At 45.6% G+C, this 18215-nt stretch overlaps 1 protein-coding gene across 8 annotated transcripts in view; it reads left to right on the top strand.

The window, feature by feature from the left end:
* The window catches only part of pcm1 (pericentriolar material 1), a 313048-nt gene that overhangs the window by 11787 nt on the left and 283046 nt on the right, over positions 1–18215 (top strand). For all 8 annotated transcript variants that reach the window (XM_072496879.1, XM_072496880.1, XM_072496881.1 and 5 more), the window contains exons 3-5: positions 6213–6458; positions 14178–14444; positions 16178–16348. In XM_072496879.1, coding sequence (XP_072352980.1) covers positions 6213–6458; positions 14178–14444; positions 16178–16348 — 684 coding nt within the window. The remainder of the gene's footprint in view (positions 1–6212; positions 6459–14177; positions 14445–16177; positions 16349–18215) is intronic.

Below are 18215 nucleotides of genomic sequence, written 5' to 3' on the forward strand. Positions count from 1 at the left end.
GCACGCAGTGATACAAAAAAGAAGAAAATACAGTCATGAGGTTACATCGGCACATGGCCATTCCTCAGTTTGTCAGTTCTGCCACAGTCCTTCTGCTTTCGTAAACTCCTCCGCTGCTTCCGCCATTCCAAAATACAAGTCCCTGAGCTTGTAAGTCACCCTCAGCTTCGCTGGATATACAATGCCGCACCGCACCTTGCTAATGTACAGTGCCCTCTTCGCCCGGTTGAAGGCAGCCCGCCTCCTTGCCAGCTCCACCATAAAGTCCTGGTATACACTTATACCAGCTCCAGCCCACTGCACCACCCGCTTCTGCTTGGCCCAGCTCAGGACCTTCTCCTTCACCCTGTACTTACGGAAGCACAGAGTCACTGCCCTTGGCGGCTCACTCGCCTTTGGTACAGGCCTCCACGGCCAATGAGCCCAATCCAGTTCATATCGGATGGGGTCCTCCCCCTCCCCCAGTAGTTTTGCCAGCATCGCGGAAAAATACTCAGTCGGCTTCGGTCCTTCAACTCCTTCGGGCAGCCCCACAATCCTCAAGTTCTGTCGCCTGGATCTATTTTCCAGGTCTTCCATTTTTCCTCGCAGATCCTTGTTAGTATCCATCACCTTCCGCATCTCTTTCCCCATCGAGGCAAGTTGATCACCGTGCTGCAATAAGGTCTCCTTCACTTCCTTCAGCGCCTCCCCTTGCTCTCGCACCTCCGCCACTGCGCTCGCCACCTCCGTCCTCACCGGGGAAACCGCCTCCTCCACCAGCACACTCAAAACCTCCCTCCTCTCCTTCCTCACCGTCTCCATGCATTTTGCAATCTGCGCCAACTGCTTTTCAAATTCCGCAGCCATCACCTTAGTTATTTCTTCAGTCGTAAGCAGTGCGGCCTTCCCTGGTGCTCCAGCCTCCATTTTTTCTGGTGACCCCGCGGTGACCTTTCCACTCCCCGACGGACCTCCAGCTGGGTTTTTTTCGGCCGTTTTTCTGCTCACCCTCGACATTTTTCTTTGGGTTTTTTTTCCCTCCTGTGTCTTCTCAGTGCCTCCTCCGTGCCTTCTGCCGCCTCCACGGACCCTGGGACCGGGCTTAAAGCCCTGAAATTGTCGTTCCCGAGCGGGGGCTCTCCATTGTGCCTCTACCTCCAAATCTAACAACTGGCCTGGTTCATTACCCAGTACCAAATCCAATGTGGCCTTGCCTCTTGTTGGCCTATCTACATACTGTCTCAGGAAACCCCCCTGCACACATCTAAAGTACTCGAACGATAGCGTTTCCAGTCACCATTTGGAAAGTGGAAACAACTACCCTGTTACTTTCGTTCCTACCCAGAATCATCTTTGCAATCCTTTCCTCTACATCTCTGGAACTTTTTGGAGGCCTATAGAAAACTCCCAGCAGGGTGACCTCTCCTTTCCTGTTTCTAACCTCAGCCCATACTACTTCAGTAGACGAGTCCTCATCAGATGTTATTTCTGCCACCGTAATACTGTCCTTGACGAACAATGTCACACCTCCCCCTCTTTTAGCACCTTCCCTGAGCTTACTGAAATATCTAAACCCCGGAACCTGCAACAACCATTACTGTCCCTGCTCCATCCATGTCTCCAAAATGGCCACAACATTGAAGTCCCAGGTACCAACCCATGCTGAAAGTTCACCCACCTTATTCCGGATGCTCCTGACGTTGAAGTAGACACACTTCAAACCACCTTCCTGCCTGCCGGTACACTCCTGCGACCGTGAAACTTTACTCATGACCTCCCTACTCTTAACCTCCTGCACACTGGAGCTACAATTCAGGTTCCCATTCCCCTGCTGAATTAGTTTAAACGCTCTCGAAGAGCATTAGCAAATTTCCCCCCCCCCCCCCCCCCCCATGATATTGGTGCCCCTCTGGTTCAGGACATGTTAGTGTAGAAAACGGGAGTGGGGGAGGGGAAGGTCTCGGAAATTTATAAAGAGCTCATGGGATGGGAGGGAGCCACGATAGGTGAGGTGAATCGAAAGTGGGAATAAGAGTTGGGTTGTGAGTTGGGGGCTGGGTTATGGGAGGACACCCTGAGTAGAATCAACGTGTCCTCATCGTGTGCCAAGCTTAACCTGATACAAATTCAAGATGGTCCGTAGGGTGCATATGACTGTGGCCTGAATGAGCAGGGTCTTCGAAGGGATGGAGGACAGGTGTGGGTGATGTGCAGGTGGGCCTGCGAATTACGTCCATAAGCTTTGGGCATGTCCGAGGCTTGGGGGATTTTGTCAGGGATTTGCCAATTTCATGTCAAAGGTATTGAAGGTACGGGTGATTCTGAGTCCAGAGGTTCCTATTTTTGGGGTGTCGGAAGAGCCGGGAGTCCGGGGGGGAAGGGAGACTGGTGTTTTGGCCTTTGCCTCCCTGGTAGCCCAGAGACGGATCTTATTGGTGTGGAGGAACTCGGAACCCCTGAAATCGGGGGTTGTGAGTTGGTGACATGGTTGGATTTCATGGTTAGAGATTAAGTTCGTCCTGAGGCGATCGATACTCGGGTTCACCCGGAGGTGGCAAATCTGCCCTGTAGTTTCCTGCTTTCTCATAGAATTTACAGTGCAGGTGGAGGCCATTCGGCCCATCGAGTCTGCACCGACCCTATGGAAAGAGCACCCTACTCAAGCCCACGGCTCCACCCGATCCCAGTAACCTCACTTAACCTTTTTTTGGACACAAAGGGCAATTTAGCATGGCCTAACCTGCACATCTTTGGACTGTGGGAAGAAACCGGAGCACGCAGAGAAAACCCATGCAGACACTGGGAGAACGTGCAGACTCTGCACAGACAGTGACCCAAGCCGGAAATCGAACCTGGTGCCCTGGAGCTGTGAAGCTACTGTGCTGCCCACACGGTTTCCCACCTCTTGAATGGAGGAGTTTAATTTGCTATTTTCCAACCTAATGGGACTTTTCTAAAATCTAGGGCATTTTGGAAAATAATAACCAATGCATCTTCCATCTCAGCAGCCTCTTTTAACACCAGTATGGAAGTCCATCAGGATCTGAGGATGTATTAAGTTTGAGTTCTAATAATTTTCTCCGTACCCTTTTGGTGATTGCCATTGGTTTAGATTTTTCCCTCCCTTTCACCCTCTGATTTAACATTTCTGGGATGTTATTTGTATCCACTACAGTGAAGGCTGGTGCATGTTATCTGTTCAGTTCATCCACCCTTTCTTTATTGTCTGTTGTTAATTTTCCATTCTCACACTGTGGAGGACCAACACTCACTTTATTTTCCTTTTCACTACCTATAGAAACCCTACTACATGTTTTTATAATTTTAGCTTTACTCTTATTTCTTCTTTCTTGTTAATCTTTTAGTCATTCTTTGCTGCTCTCTATATTCTGTCCAATTTTCTGACCTGTCACTCATTTTGTGGTATTTTTGTATTTTTCTTTCAATATTTCTAGCATCTTCAACTTCCTTGGGTACTCATAAAGAGTACATTCTTGCCTTACAACTGGAATGTATCTTTTGAGTGCTCTGAAATATCTCCTTTAATATCTGCCAGCACATCCTGTAGGGCAGCATGGCAGCACTGGGGTTAGCAAGTTGGTTCACAACCAGGTCCCAGGTTCAATTCCCGGCTTGGGTCACTGTCTGCGGAGTCTGCACGTTCTCCCCGTGTCTGCGTGGGTTTCCTCCCACAGTCCAAAGATGTGCAGGTTAGGTGGATTGGCCATGATAAATTTCCCTTGGTGTTCAAAAGCGTTGGGTGGGGTTCCTGGGTTACGGGGATGGGGTGGAGGCATGGGCTCATGTAGGGTGCTCCTTCCAAGAGCCAGTGCAGACTTGATGGGCCGAATTGCCTCTTGCACTGTAAATTTGATGATTCTATCTCGACTGATCTCTCCCTTAATCTAATTTCCCAATTTACTTTCGCTAGCTCTATCTTCACACCCTTGTAATTGCCCTTATTTAAGTTGAAAACACTAGTCCAATTTGTCTCCCCCTCAAATTGAATGAAATTCAATCGTATTCTGATCCCTGCTACCTCAGGGCACCTTCACTATAAATTTGTTAATCATTGCACATTACCTGATCCAGTGCAGTCTGCTCTCCGGAAGGTGTGAAATATGCTGCTCTAAGAAACTGTGCTGAAAACACTACAAACTCATCATCCGGGTTACCGTTGCCAATCTGATTCGTCCAATCTATATGGCGATGAAAACCACACTGATTATTGTTGTAACTCCTACAAGACCCTGTTATTCTGTATAACCCGTCCTACAGTGTTACTATTAGGGGAGCTATAAACCACTCCCAACAATCTTTCCTTCACTATTTCTCACCTCTACTCAAACTGTTTCTATATCTTGATCCCCAGAATTTAGGTAATCCCATTTTATTATATCAAAGTTATCCTAAATTGATGAGCAGTTGAACACCGTTTCCTAATTTCCTGTTCTTCTGGAATGTTATGTATCCTTGAATATTCAGATCCCAGTTCTTGTCATCCTGCAGCCACATCTCTGCAATGATTACCGGAACATAATTTCAATTACTCCAGTGTGCATTGTGTTGAGCTGGAGAATTGATCTGTTTCAACCTTTTGATTGTCTTATGCTTTTAAAAAAAACCTTTGTCTACTTTTTTGTAGACAAAGTACTAAATGCTTGCATCCAGCATGTGAATTATCTTTTTTTTTTAAATTTAGAGTACTCAATTCATTTTTTCTAATTAAGGGGCAATTTAGCATGGTCAATGCATCTAGCCTGCACATCTTTGGGTTGTGGCGGTGGAACCCACGCAAATACGGGGAGATTGTGCAAACTCCACACGGACAGTGACCCAGAGCAGGGATTGAACGTGGGACCTCGGCGCCGTGAGGCAGCAGGGCTAACCTTCTGCGCCACCGTGCTGCCGTGGCATGTGAATTTAAAAAAAAATATATATATATTTATTAAAGTTTTTTAACAAAACAATTTTTTCCCCTTACAAACAATGAACCCCCCCCGTAACAAAATAACATGAAATCGCCCTGAGCAAGATATATACATGGTAAGATGATATATTTACAGAGCTTTATACACTGGCTCTCGCCCGTTCGTGCCAGTTTCCCCCACACTCCATGTTATCCCCCGCTCGTCCGTCCCCTCAAGCAATCTCTCGTGTCTCTCCCCCCCCCCCCCCCCCACCCAAGGTTGCTGCTGCTGCTGACCGACCTTCCTCTAACGCCCCGTGGGTTAGTCTAGGAACGGTTGCCACCGCCTGTAGAACCCCTGCGCAGACCCCCTTAAGGCAAACTTAATCCTTTCCAACTTTATGAACCCAGCCATGTCGTTTGTCTAGGCCTCCACGCTAGGGGGCTTCGCCTCCTTCCACATTCGCAAGATCCTTCGCTGGGCTACCAGGGACGCAAAGGCCAGAATGCCGGCCTCTTTCGCCTCCTGCACTCCCAGCTCGTCCACTACTCCAAATATTGCTAGCCCCCAGCTTGGCTTGACCTGGACTTTCACCACCTGAGATATTGCTCCCGCCACTCCTCTCCAGAACCCCTCCAGTGCCGGGCATGACCAAAACAAATGGACATGGTTCGCCGGACTCCCTGAACACCTTCCACATCTGTCCTCTACCCCAAAGAACCTACTCAACCTCGCCCCCGTCAAATGCGCTCTGTGAACCACCTTAAATTGTATCAGGCTGAGCATGGCACATGAGGAGGAGGAATTGACCCTACCCAGGGCATCAGCCCACAAACCTTCCTCGATCTCCTCCCCCAGCTCCCCCTCACCCTTCAACTCTTCTGCTAGCGCTTCCCCCTCTTCTTTCATCTCTTGGTGTATTGCCGAAACCTTGCCCTCCCCGACCCATACACCCGAGATCACCCTGTCTTGAATTTCCTGTGCCGGGAGCAGCGGGAATTCCCTGACCTGTCGCCTCACAAAGGCCCTCACCTGCATATATCTGAATGCATTTCCCGGGGGTAGCACGTGACTTTTCAATGATGATTTGTGATGTGATGCTTTGTGTAAGTTCTAATCAATCTTATGTTGGTCAAACAAATTCATGGCAAATAAAGTTTTCAAGTGCATTTTGGATGCTAAGTGATGGGTACTGCTGAATTGTGTCCTGTACATATGAAATTCAGTATTATAGGTAGATTGATTTCTTAATTACATAAAAGTAATCAAAAAGCCACTGTGCCAATAGACATAGAACATATGCACTATTTTTCTTTTCAGGATTGGAGCCTTCAGTATAAGAAAGCTAACAGATCATCTGAGAAGAACAAGAAAAAGTTAAGTGCAGGAAGTGAAAGCCGCCTTACAAACGACATCTCTCCTGAATCCTCTCCAGGGATTGGGCGGCGAAGGGCTAAAACCCCTAAGAGTTATCCTCCCACAAAGCATACATCTCATTTCTCTGTTCCAGACTCTGCAGAGCTTGAAAGGCTGAAACAGCGCATAAATTTCAGTGATTTAGATGAGGTAAGTTCATGGGCTAAATTTTGCCTGAGATGTATATGAGCATTCATTGTCAAAATATTTGATAAATTGAGTTTTTCACAGATTAAAACTTTCTAATATTCAGAAGGAAGCACTTTATTCATAGAATTTACAGTGCAGAAGGAGGCCATTCGGCCCATCGAGTCTGCACCGGCTCTTGGAAAGAGCACCCCACCCAAGGTCAACACCTCCACCCTATCCCCATATCCCAGCAACCCCACCCAACACTAAGGGCAATTTTGGACACTAAGGGCAATTTATCATGGCCAGTCCACCTAACCTGCACATGTTTGGACTGTGGGAGGAAACCGGACCACCCGGAGGAAACCCACGCACACACTGGAGGATGTGCAGACTCCGCACAGACAGTGACCCAAGCCGGAATCGAACCTGGGACCCTGGAGCTGTGAAGCAATTGTGCTATCCACAATGCTACCGTGCTGCCCGTAATAGGAAAAGGTGCTAGGTGGGGTTTGTGGTGGAAAGACAAAGTTCATCTCTTTATTTATTCATTTTAAAAAAAATTCACTGTCCTGGTGCTAAAATTGTCTGTAAATGTTGGCCGTCACAAAGGTTTGTACCAATCAACCAACCACAATACAAATTAGTTAAACTGGAGAAATCAAAAGATAGCCAACATCTTGATGCAACTGCTTTGGGAACTTGAACTGTCTGTTGTTAATTCCACCTGTTACGTGCCTGAAATAGTATTATATGTCTCCTTTATAATCACTATATAGTCTCCCCTGTAAGTTGAGAAAAATATGAAACAGCCTGTAGCAGCGAAAAAGGAGTTTTAAAATATAGTTTATGGGATATGAGCATCGATGTCTAGACCAGCATGTATTGCCCATTTCGAGTTGCCCTTGAGAAGCTGCCTTCTTGCACCCCTGCAGTCCCTGTGGTGTAGGTACACCCAGTGTACTCTTAGGAAGGGAGTTCCAGGATTTTGACACAGCGAGAGTGAAGGAACGGCGATATATTTTCAAGCCAGAATGGTGAGTGACTTGGGAGGAGAACCTCCAGGTGATGGTGTTCCAGGTATCTGCTGCTCTTGTCCTTTTAGATGGTAGTGGTTGTGGGTTTGTAAGGTGCTGCCGAAGGAACCTTGGTGAGTTCCTACAGTGCATCAGCGCACATGAGCCAATGATGCACTGTACGGCGGTGGAGGGATTGAATGCTTGTGAAAGGGGTAGCAATCAAGCTGGCTGCTTTGTGCTGAATGGTGTTGAGTTTCTTGAGTTGGAGTTGCACTCATTCAGGTGAGTGGAGAGCATTTCATTACACTCCTGGCTTGTGCCTTGTAGATGGTGGACAGGGTTTCGTGAGACAGGAGGTGAGCTGCTCACCGCAGGATTCATAGCCTTTGACCTGCTCTGGTAGCCACAGTATTTATATGGCTAGTTCAGTTCAGTTTCTGGTCAATGGTAACCCCAGGCTATTGTTAGTGGGGGATTCAGCGATGGTGATGCCATTAGATGTCATGGGGCGATGGTTAGATCCTCATGTTGGAGTTGGTCATTGCCTTGTGCTTTTGTGGCGCAAATGTTACTTGCCAGTTGTCAGTCCAAGCCTGGATATTGATCAGGTTTTGGACCTTGACTACTTCAGTATCTGAGGAGTCATAAATGATGCTGAACATTGTGCAGTCATCTTCAAACATCCCCAGTTCTGATTTTATGTTGGAAGAAGGTCATTGATGAAACAGCTGAAGATGGTTGGGCCAAGGACACTATCCTGAGGAACACCTGCAGTGATGTCCTAGAGCTGAGTTGATTGACCACCAACCACCACAACCATCTTCCTTTATGCCAGTTATGACTCCAACCAGTGTAGGGTTTTCACCCTGATTCCCATTGGCTCCTGTTTTGCTGGGGCTCCTTGATGCCAAACTTGGTCAAGTGCTGCCTTGACTTTAAGGACAGTCCCTTTTAACTCACCGCTGGTGTTCAGCTCTTTTATCCATGTTTGAACCAAGGCTGTAATGAGGTCAGGGGCTGAGGGACCCTGGCGGAACCTAACTGAGTGTCTGTGAGCAGGTTATTGCTGATAAGTGCCGCTTGATGGTGCTGTTTATGGCCCCTTCCATCACTTCACTGAAGATTAAGAGTAGACTGATGGGCAGTAATTAGCCGGGTTTGATTTGTCCTGACTGTGTACAGGACATACCTGGGCAATCTTCCACATTGCTTTGGAGATGCCATTGTTCTCGCTGTACTTGGAGCAGCTTGGTTAGGGGCACAGCAATTTCCAGAGCACAAGCCTTCACTGCTATTGCTGGAATATATTCAGGGCCCATAGCTTCAGCTGTTTCTGAAGGAGTGCCTTCAGCTGTTTCTGGATATCATTGAGATCAAAAAGGAAGAGGTGTTGGACGTCTTGAAAAACATTAAGGTAGATAAGTTCCTAGGGCCTGATGGGATATACCTCAGAATACTGAGGGAGGCAAGACAGAAATCTTTGCATCCTCAATGGCTACACGTGAGATTCCAGAGGACTGGATAATAACTAATGTTCCTTTGTTTAAGAAGGGTAGCAAGGATAATCCAGGAAATTACAGCCTGCTGAGCCTTAGATTAGTGGGAGGGAAATTATTGGAGAGGATTCTTCGAGACATTATTTACATCCATTTGGAAAAAATATTAGCGAGAGGAAGGGGAGGTCGTGTCTCTCTAACTTGATCAAGTTTTTCAAGGAAGTGACGAAGATGATTGGTGAAAGTAGGGCAGTGTATGTTGTCTACATGGACCAGTAAGACCTTACAGAAGGTGAAGTCACAGGGGATCAGAGGTGAGCTGGCAAGATGGATACAGGACTGGCTCGATCATAGAAGACAGGGTAGTAGTGGAGGGTGCCTTTTTGAATGGAGGGCTGTGACTAGTGGTGTTCTTCAGGGATCAGTGCTGGGACCGTTGCTATTTGTAGTATATTTAAATGATTTGGAGGAAAATGTAACTGGTCTGATTAGTAAGTTTGCTGACGACACAAAGGTTAGTGGAATTGCGGATAGCGCTGAGAACTATCCAAGGATGCAGCAGGATATAGATCGGTTGGAGACTTGGGCGGATAGATGGCAGATGGAGTTTAATCTGGACAAATGGTCTAATACAGGTGGGAAATATGCAGTAAATGGCAGAACCCTTGAGAGTATTGACAGGCAGAGGGATCTGGGTATACAGGTCCACAGGTCACAAAGTGGTAACACAGGTGAGAAGGCAGTCGAGAAGACCTACGGCATGCTTGCCTTCATCGGCCAGGGCATTGGTATAAAAATTAGTAAGTCGTGCTGCAGCTGTATAGAACCTTAGTTGAGCGGCACTTGGAGTTTATTGTTCAATTCTGGTCGCCAAACTACCAGAAGGACGTGAAGGGTTTGGAGAGGGTGCAGAAGAGATTTATCAGGATGTTGCCTGATATGGAGGGCATTAGCTCCTGAGGAGAGGTTGGATGAACTTTGTTTGTTCTCTCTGGAATGCTGGAGGTTAAGGGGCGACCTGATAGAAGTCTACAAAATTATGAGGGGTATGGGCAGAGTGGATTTCCCAGGGTGGAAGAGTCAATTACTTGGGGACCAGATGAGATGTGTGACAGATGTTTTTTTATCACAAGGTAGTGGGTGCCTGGAACTCACTGCCGGAGGAGGTGGCGGAAGCAGGTTAGCACAGTTGCTTCACAGCTCCACAGTCCCAGGTTCGATTCCCGGCTTAGGTCACTGTCTGTGTGGAGTCTGCATGTCCTTCCTGTGTCTGTGTGGGTTTCCTCCGGGTGCTCCGGTTTCCTCCCACAGTCCAAAGATTTTTATTGTTTAAAAATAAATTTGGAGTACCCAATTATTTTTTCCAATTAAAGGGCAATTTAACGTGGCCAATCCACCTACCCTGCACATCTTTTGGGTTGTGGGGGTTAAACCCACGCAGACACGGGGAGAATGTGCAAACTCCTCACGGACAGTGACCCAGGGCCAGGATTTGAACCCGAGTCCTCAGTGCCGTAGGCAGCAATGCTAACCTCTGTGCCACCGTGCTGTCCCCCATAGTCCAAAGATGTGCGGGTTGGGCGGATTGGCCATGCTAAATTGTCCTTAAGTGTCCAAAAACATTAAGTGGGGTTACTCGGTTACGGGTATAGGATGGAGGCGAAGTCTTCAGTATGGTGCTCTTTCCAAGGGCAGGTGCAGACTCGATGGGCTGAATGGTCTCCTTCTGCACTGTAAATTCTATGGTTCTATTCGATGATAATGACTTTTAAGGGGCATCTTGGCAAATACATGAATAGGATGGCAACAGAGGGATACGGACCCCGGAAGTGTAGAAGCATTTAGGTTAGACGGGCAGCATGGCCGACGCAGACATGGAGAGCTGAAAGGCCTGTTCCTGTGCTGTACATTTCTTTGTTCATGTGAAGTGAATCGATTTGGCTGAAGAGTGACATCTGTGATGCAGGGGACCTCCAGAGGAGGCTGAGATGGATCGTCCACTCAGCACTTATGGCTTAAGATTGTTGTAAATGCTTCAGCCTTATCTTTTGCACTGATGTGCTGGGCTCCTCCATCATTGAGAATGGGGATATTTGTGGAGCCTCGTCCTCCAGTGAGTTATTTAGTTGTCCAAGAAACTAAAATGCCAAATGTTCTTTGCAAAAACAAACTAATAGGGGGATGAAAGGAGGTAAACTTCCCACTTGAATGATAGAATGCCAGATGTCTATTCATTTTTGAAATCTTATTTTACACAAGACTGTTATTTCAAAGGTAAAGTGGTGCAATCTGCTTCATCTTAAAAGTCTTAATTGCTAAGTTAATAGGACTTGAGAAGCCCTATTAAATTGGAGTCTATTCTGTTATAAAATATGCACTTAACCAGAATTTCTTTCCTTGGCTGTCCTGAATTGTTCTTGAGAGAAGGTGGTGGTGAATTGCCTTGAACTCATTCTGAATTGTTCTTGAGACGATGGGAGTGAGCCGCTGCCTTGAACCTGTCCCAATTCTTCCTTGAGAAGGTGGTGGTGGCCACCTACAACCACTGCAGTCCGTGTAGTATATTCACATTCTGAATGCTGTTAGCTGAGGTTTTTAAGAACTTTGTCCCAGTGACAGTGAAGGAATGGCAGTATAATTCCAAATCAGGATGGTGTGTGACTTAGAGAGGAACCTGCAGGTGGTGATGGTGTTGCCAAGCATCTGTTCTTTCCTTGTTGGGAAGGCGTTGTAAATAATAACAATCATTATTGTTACAAGTAGACAAATTAACACTGCAATTAAGTTATCGTGAAAAGCCACATTCTGGCGCCTATTTGGGTACAGGAGTGATTGTTCAGGTTGCTGCAGGATATCTTGTAAATAATGCACACTACTGCCGCTGTGCATTGTGATGGAGGGAGTTGGATGAAGGCAGTCTGGCGGGCTGCGTTGTCTTGGATGGTATCTTTAATGTGTTTGGAGTTGCACTCATTCAGACAAGTGGAGCACATTCTAACACTTCTGCCTTGTGGATGAATGGCAGGCTTTGGGAGTCACGTGGGTTACTTGCCACTGAATTTCAAGTCTGACCTGCTCTTGTAGCCACAATATTTCTGTGGCTTGTCCAGTTTCTGGCCAGTGATGACTTGCAGAGTGTGAATGGTGTGTGGGATTCAATGATAGGAACGCAGTTGAAGTCTCAAGGGAATTTGTTTGATTCTGTCTTGTTGGTGATGGTCTTTGTTTAGCAATTATGTGACAGGAACGCGACTTGCCACCAAGGATGACAGTTGAAGAAATGTAACTGACAACATAATTAATAATAGAACATAGAACCAGTACAGCACAGAACAGGCCGTTCGGCCCTCGATGTTGTGCCGAGCATTGTCCGAAACCACGTCAAGCTATCCCACTCCCTGTCATTCTGGTGTGCTCCATGTGCCTATCCAATAACCGCTTGAAACTCCACTATCACAGCAGGCAGTCCATTCCACACCCTAACCACTCTGAGTAAAGAACCTACCTCGGATATCCCTCCTATATCTCCCACCTTGAATCTTATAGTTATGCCCCCTTATAACAGCTACATCCACCCGAGGATATAGTCTCTGAATGTCCACTCTATGCCCCTCATTATCTTATAAACCTCCAAGTCGCCTCTCATCCTCCTCCCCTCCAAAGAGAAAAGCCCTAGCTCCCTCAACCTTTCCTCATAAGACCTATCCTGCAAACCAGGCAGCATCCTGGTAAATCTCCTTTGCACCCTTTCCAATGCTTCCACATCCTTCCAATAATGAGGTGACCAGAACTGCACACAATACTCCAAATGTGGTCTCACCACGGTCATGTATTGTTGCAGCATAACCCCACGGCTCTTAAACCCAAGCCTCTTGTTAATAAACGCTAACACACTATAAGCCTTCTTCACGGCTCTATCCACTTGAGTGGCAACCTTTAGAGATCTGTGGACATGAACCCCAAGATCTCTCTGTTCCTCCACATTCCTCCGAACCCTGCCGTTGACCCTGTAATCCGCATTCAGATTTTTTCTACCAAAATGAATCACCTCGCACTTAGCAGGGTTAAACTCCATCTGCCATTTGGCAGCCCAGCTCTGCATCCTATCAATGTCTCTTTGCAGCCTACAACAGCCCTCCACCTCATCCACTACTCCACCAATTTTGGTATCATCAGCAAATTTACTGACCCACCCTTCAGCCCCCTCCTCCAAATCATTGATAAAAATTACAAATAGCAGAGGACCCAGCACTGATCCCTGTGGTACACCGCTGGTAACTGGTCTCCAGTCTGAAAATTTTCCATCCACCCCCACCCTCTTTCTTCTATGTGATAGCCAGTTACTTATCCAATTGGCCAAATTTCCCTCTATCCCACACCTCCTTACTTTCTTCATGAGCCGACCATGGGGAACCTTATCAAACGCCTTACTAAAATCCATGTATATGACATCAATTGCTCTACCGTCATCTACACACTGAGTTACTTCCTCAAAGAATTCAATCAGATTTGTGAGGCAAGAACTACCCTTCATGAATCCGTGTTGACTATCCCGGATGAAGCTGCATCTTTCCAAATAGTCATAAATCCTATCCTTCAGGACCTTCTCCATTATCTTACCGACTACCGAAGTAAGACTAACTGGCCTATAATTACCAGAGTCATTCCTATTCCCTTTCTTGAACAGAGGAACAACATTCGCCACTCTCCAGTCCTCGGGCACTATCCCCGTGGCCAGTTAGGACCCAAAGATCAAAGCCAAAGGCTCTTGCCTCCCAAAGAATCCTTGGATATATCCCATCTGGCCCTGGGGACTTGTCGACCCTCAGGTTTTGCAAAATTGCTAATACATCCTTCCTCAGAACCTCCTCCAGCCTACCCGCCTGTATCACACTCTCATCCTCAAAAACATGGCCCCTCTCCTTTGTGAACTCTGAAGAAAAGTATTCATTCAACGCCGCTCCTATTTCTTCTGACTCCATGCACAAGTTCCCACTACTGTCCTTGACTGGCCCTATCCTCACCCTGGTCATTCTTTTATTTCTCACATAAGAGTAAAAAGCCTTGGGGTTTTCCTTGATTCGACCCGCCAAGGATTTCTCATGCCCCCTCCAAGCTGGGGGCATGAGAAGGTGTGATAAAGGTGTGTTATATGAAAATATTAGAACGCAATGATACATTCAAGCATTCTTTTTAGACTAAATACTATGATGTTTGTTGCTTAGCGGAGCATTGGAAGTGATTCTCATGGCAGAGCCACAGCTGCAAACAATCAACGTCCACCTGTTGAAAATAGAAAGCCATTCAACTTTCTTCAGCAGCAAATCAACAGCAACAAAAGCAAGGATCCTGACTTAAATCCACAAAGAAGAGAAACTAAGCTGCCTACTTCAAGGATGGATTTGTTTGGGTCCAAAAGCAAAGATTCATTACCAAGTGATCACGCCTCACTTGGAGATGACCAAGGCGAATCTGAAATAGAGAGTAGTCAGGTGAGATATTTAAATTTAAAGTTGTATTTTTATGTATTCAGATAAACCAATTAACTCTTGTTTAAAGTGGGGTAATGGAGGTGGAAGGAGATGGAAGTAATTTTGTACTTGACGACAGTTTTATCGATTTTAAGCATTAGGCATTGTTGCTAATGAGCGGATCTATCAAAATTCGGCTGCTGTTATTGACAAATGGGTGAAACCCTTAATGTGCATGGTACAATATTCCTCTGTCCACTGCCTGTGACGCATTAACCTCATTCATATGAATATCTCAACAGCGGTTTGTAGACTAACTTGAATGTAATTTTAACCTTTTTGTTACAAATAGATAATTGATTTAATTCGGCCTTTATATGTGATGGTCAAATTGAATATTGCTGATTTCATTCATTCAGGGTGCATCACAAATTATTAGAGGGCAAAGAAGTTTGTGCACCATTCGCCTGTCTGATGTTTCAGCTTGGGTTTGGGTGTGTGTGTGTGGCCGGGGGGGGGGAAGAGAGGAGGAATGGTGGTTCAATTCCCGCCCAGGGTGACACCATGTGTAGAGTTTGCACTTTCTCCCCTTATCTGCGTTGGGTTTCCTCCAGGTGCTCCAATTTCCTCCCATAGTCCAAAGATGTGCAGGTTAGGTGGATTGGCCATGATCAATTGTCCCTTGATGTACAGGTTAGGTATCGGGGCCAGGGCGGCGGAGTGGACCTCAGTAGAGTGCAGAAGGTCAGTGCAGATGTGATGGGCCGAATGGCCTCCTGCATTGTAGGAATTCTATGTTTCTAACTCAATGTATGAAACGCTGACCCACTAATATTTTTCCATGTGTTAAGATATTTTCTAAGCAGTAGCCTGCATTTCTGTTCATATTTGTTAATGATGGATAAGTGGTCCCAGAGTCATCTTGTTTTGCCTCAACTCTTGACATTTATATGTCAAAATTATACTTCGTCTCAATTGATTTTGGTCGTCACGATATCACAAGGAACTATTTAGGCTTGGTATCATTGATAGATTCACGTTCATCCAGGACTGATGCAGATTGTACAACCTGTGAACCTTTGCATGTGCTACAACTCACTTGTAGCTGCTGGTCTAACCTTAGCACACTTAGCTGATTAGAAGATTGTAGCTTGATGACATAATCAAGTCTGACACTTCAGCACAGTACTGAGGAAGTAGTTTCAGGTGAAACCTTAAACTAAGGCACAGTCTGCCCTCGGATGAATGTATCATATCACAAGGTGCTGTTCAAAGAAGAGCAAATCGTTCTTTAAGTGTCCAAATCAACATTTATCCCCAGAACAACACAGAAAATGGATCTTGTCACTCATTTCATGCTGTTTGTATTTTGTAAATTGTCTGCCACGTTGCCCTAAATTGCAACAGTGACCACATTTCAACAGCACTACATTAGCTGTTAAGTGTTTTAGGAGATCCTGATATTGTGAATATAAGTTTATTCTTTAAATGTAATTTTTGAAAATAGCAGTGGAGATTACAGCTGAATGGTTTTGTCAAATGAAAACTGATCTTGTTTCTTGAGCAATGTGAAATGATCAATAAAGCTCATGAGCACCTGCCACTCATTCTAGCAGACTGTGGAGCAGCCAGCAAAGATAATTCCTTAACTTTGTAACGACTCGAAACAGAGTGCTCATGATGCATTGATTGTACTCGGATAGAAATTGCACAGCTTTTTTTAGCAGTCTCCATGTATTTGTTTTAATAAATAGGTTGTGAGCAGACTTATACAGATTCGGGATTACATCAGCAAGGCTCATTCTATGCGAGATGATCTTATGGAAAAAAATGAAAGATCTGCGAATGTTGAGCGTTTATCTCAGCTGATAAACCATCTAAAAGAACAGGAAAAATCGTACATGAAATTTTTGCAAAAGATGCTGGTATGTTTCAGAACATTTGCATATTATTTGTGATAAAAAGAAAAGTTGTTTCAGGCTTCTGTGCAGAATGTGTGCAGTTTGATTTCATAAACCATAAAATTTGATGTAATGGTTTATTGTCATAACTTTTGTACTCGTCTCTTGCTCCCACAATGTTTTCTCTCCTGAAGGAGATGATTCATGCTCCGAATGGTACTCTGGGTGTAAGAAACCCTTGTATCCCAACCAAATGATTGATGATCTGGTGTGCATATAGACGGTCTCAACTGACTCTTTGAAAATGGTGAACATTGGAGCCAAACCTGATGATGCCCATATCTGCAGCAAATGAATGTTTCAGGAATCTCAATCCTAGGCTGAAATCACTGAAATTCGTACAATTTAGTGATCAATCTGGGTCATTTGGAGACGGTGCGGTGCCACAGTGGTTAGCACTGCTGCATCACAGCACCAGGCACCCGGGTTCAATTCCGACCTTGGTGGCTATTTGCGTGGAGTTTGCACTTTCTCCTCGTGTCTGTAAGTTTGCTCCGTGTGCTCTGGTTTCCTCCTACAGTCTAAAGATGTGTAGTTTAGGTTGATTGACAATGCTAAATTGCCCCTTAATGTCCCTTGGGTTAGGTAGGATTACACGAATAGGGCGGGGGAGCGGACCTAGACAGAGTGCCCTTTTAGAGGGTCGGTGCAAACACGATGGGTCAAATGGCCACCTTCTGCAGTGTAGGGATTCTATGATTCTATGTGTTCTTTGGTGGACACTGTAGTCACAATTAGATGCCATTAATTTAACTGGAGTGCATGAAATACAGTTAGACTAGTTGAGGGCAAACTCTTCAATTCCATAATTTATGTTTTAAAATTAATCATTTAAAAACCGATTAAACAAGGATATCCAACGTAAATTTGTTGAATGTGCGACATGTTTAGAAACTTTGTGTGGGATGTACCGGCTGTTCACGCCGGTGGGGAAATTCTGGTTCCACGATGGCGCATTGGTTTCCCGGTGTGGGCTGCTGTCAACGGGAAGTCCAGTTGACTGCGGCGAGACCGGTAGATGCTGCTGGCTGGCTGCTTCTCCTGCTGAAAAACATATGGGGGGGGTGGATGTTAAATCCTCACCCATAGAATTCCTGCAGTGCAGAAGGAGGCCATTCAGCCCATTGTGTCTGCATGACTCTCTGAAGAAGCAGCCTACCTAGGTCCACTTCCCCATAATCCCACCTAATTTGCACATCTTTGGACTGTAGAAGGAAACTGGAGCATCCGGAGGAAAGCAATGAAGAAATGGGGAGAAAGTGCAAACTCCACACAGTCACGGAAGGCCGGTATTGAACTGTGTCTCTGGCGCTGTGCCATCCTGTATTAAACCTTTCTTTTTTTTTTTTAAGATGAAGGAATGCAGTAAATGTGTTCACGCATTTTCATAGGGTGTCTCCCGAGGTTTGTTAGAAAATTTAAGCCTTTGGTTTCCGAAGAACATTTGGAAGAAGTGTAACAGCATGAATGGGAATTTTGTTGCTAAATAATGAACAGAGTTGAGGTCAATGAAGGTTGTTCAGATTGGAGAACTTTTAGAAACCATGTTCTCTCTAACTTGCATGGCCAGCAACCAAAAGTTCCCATGCAGGGTACACAAATGTTGGACCCTCTAAATGATATTCCGCAGCTCCACATACGCTTTTAAAAAATTGCCCATGGTTAGGATACAGGACCAGAGCCCGACTTTTGTTCGGACACCGGATGAGAACCCCAAACAATTTTAAATTTATAAAACTGAGGAAAGGATACTTCACCCCAGGAGTAATTACTCTGACCAATAATGTAATGTAATGTAATGTAAATCGCTTATTGTTACAAGTAGGCTTCA

Source organism: Scyliorhinus torazame, chromosome 3 (assembly GCF_047496885.1).
Source record: "Scyliorhinus torazame isolate Kashiwa2021f chromosome 3, sScyTor2.1, whole genome shotgun sequence".
In the NCBI taxonomy this organism is placed as follows: Eukaryota; Metazoa; Chordata; class Chondrichthyes; order Carcharhiniformes; family Scyliorhinidae; genus Scyliorhinus; species Scyliorhinus torazame.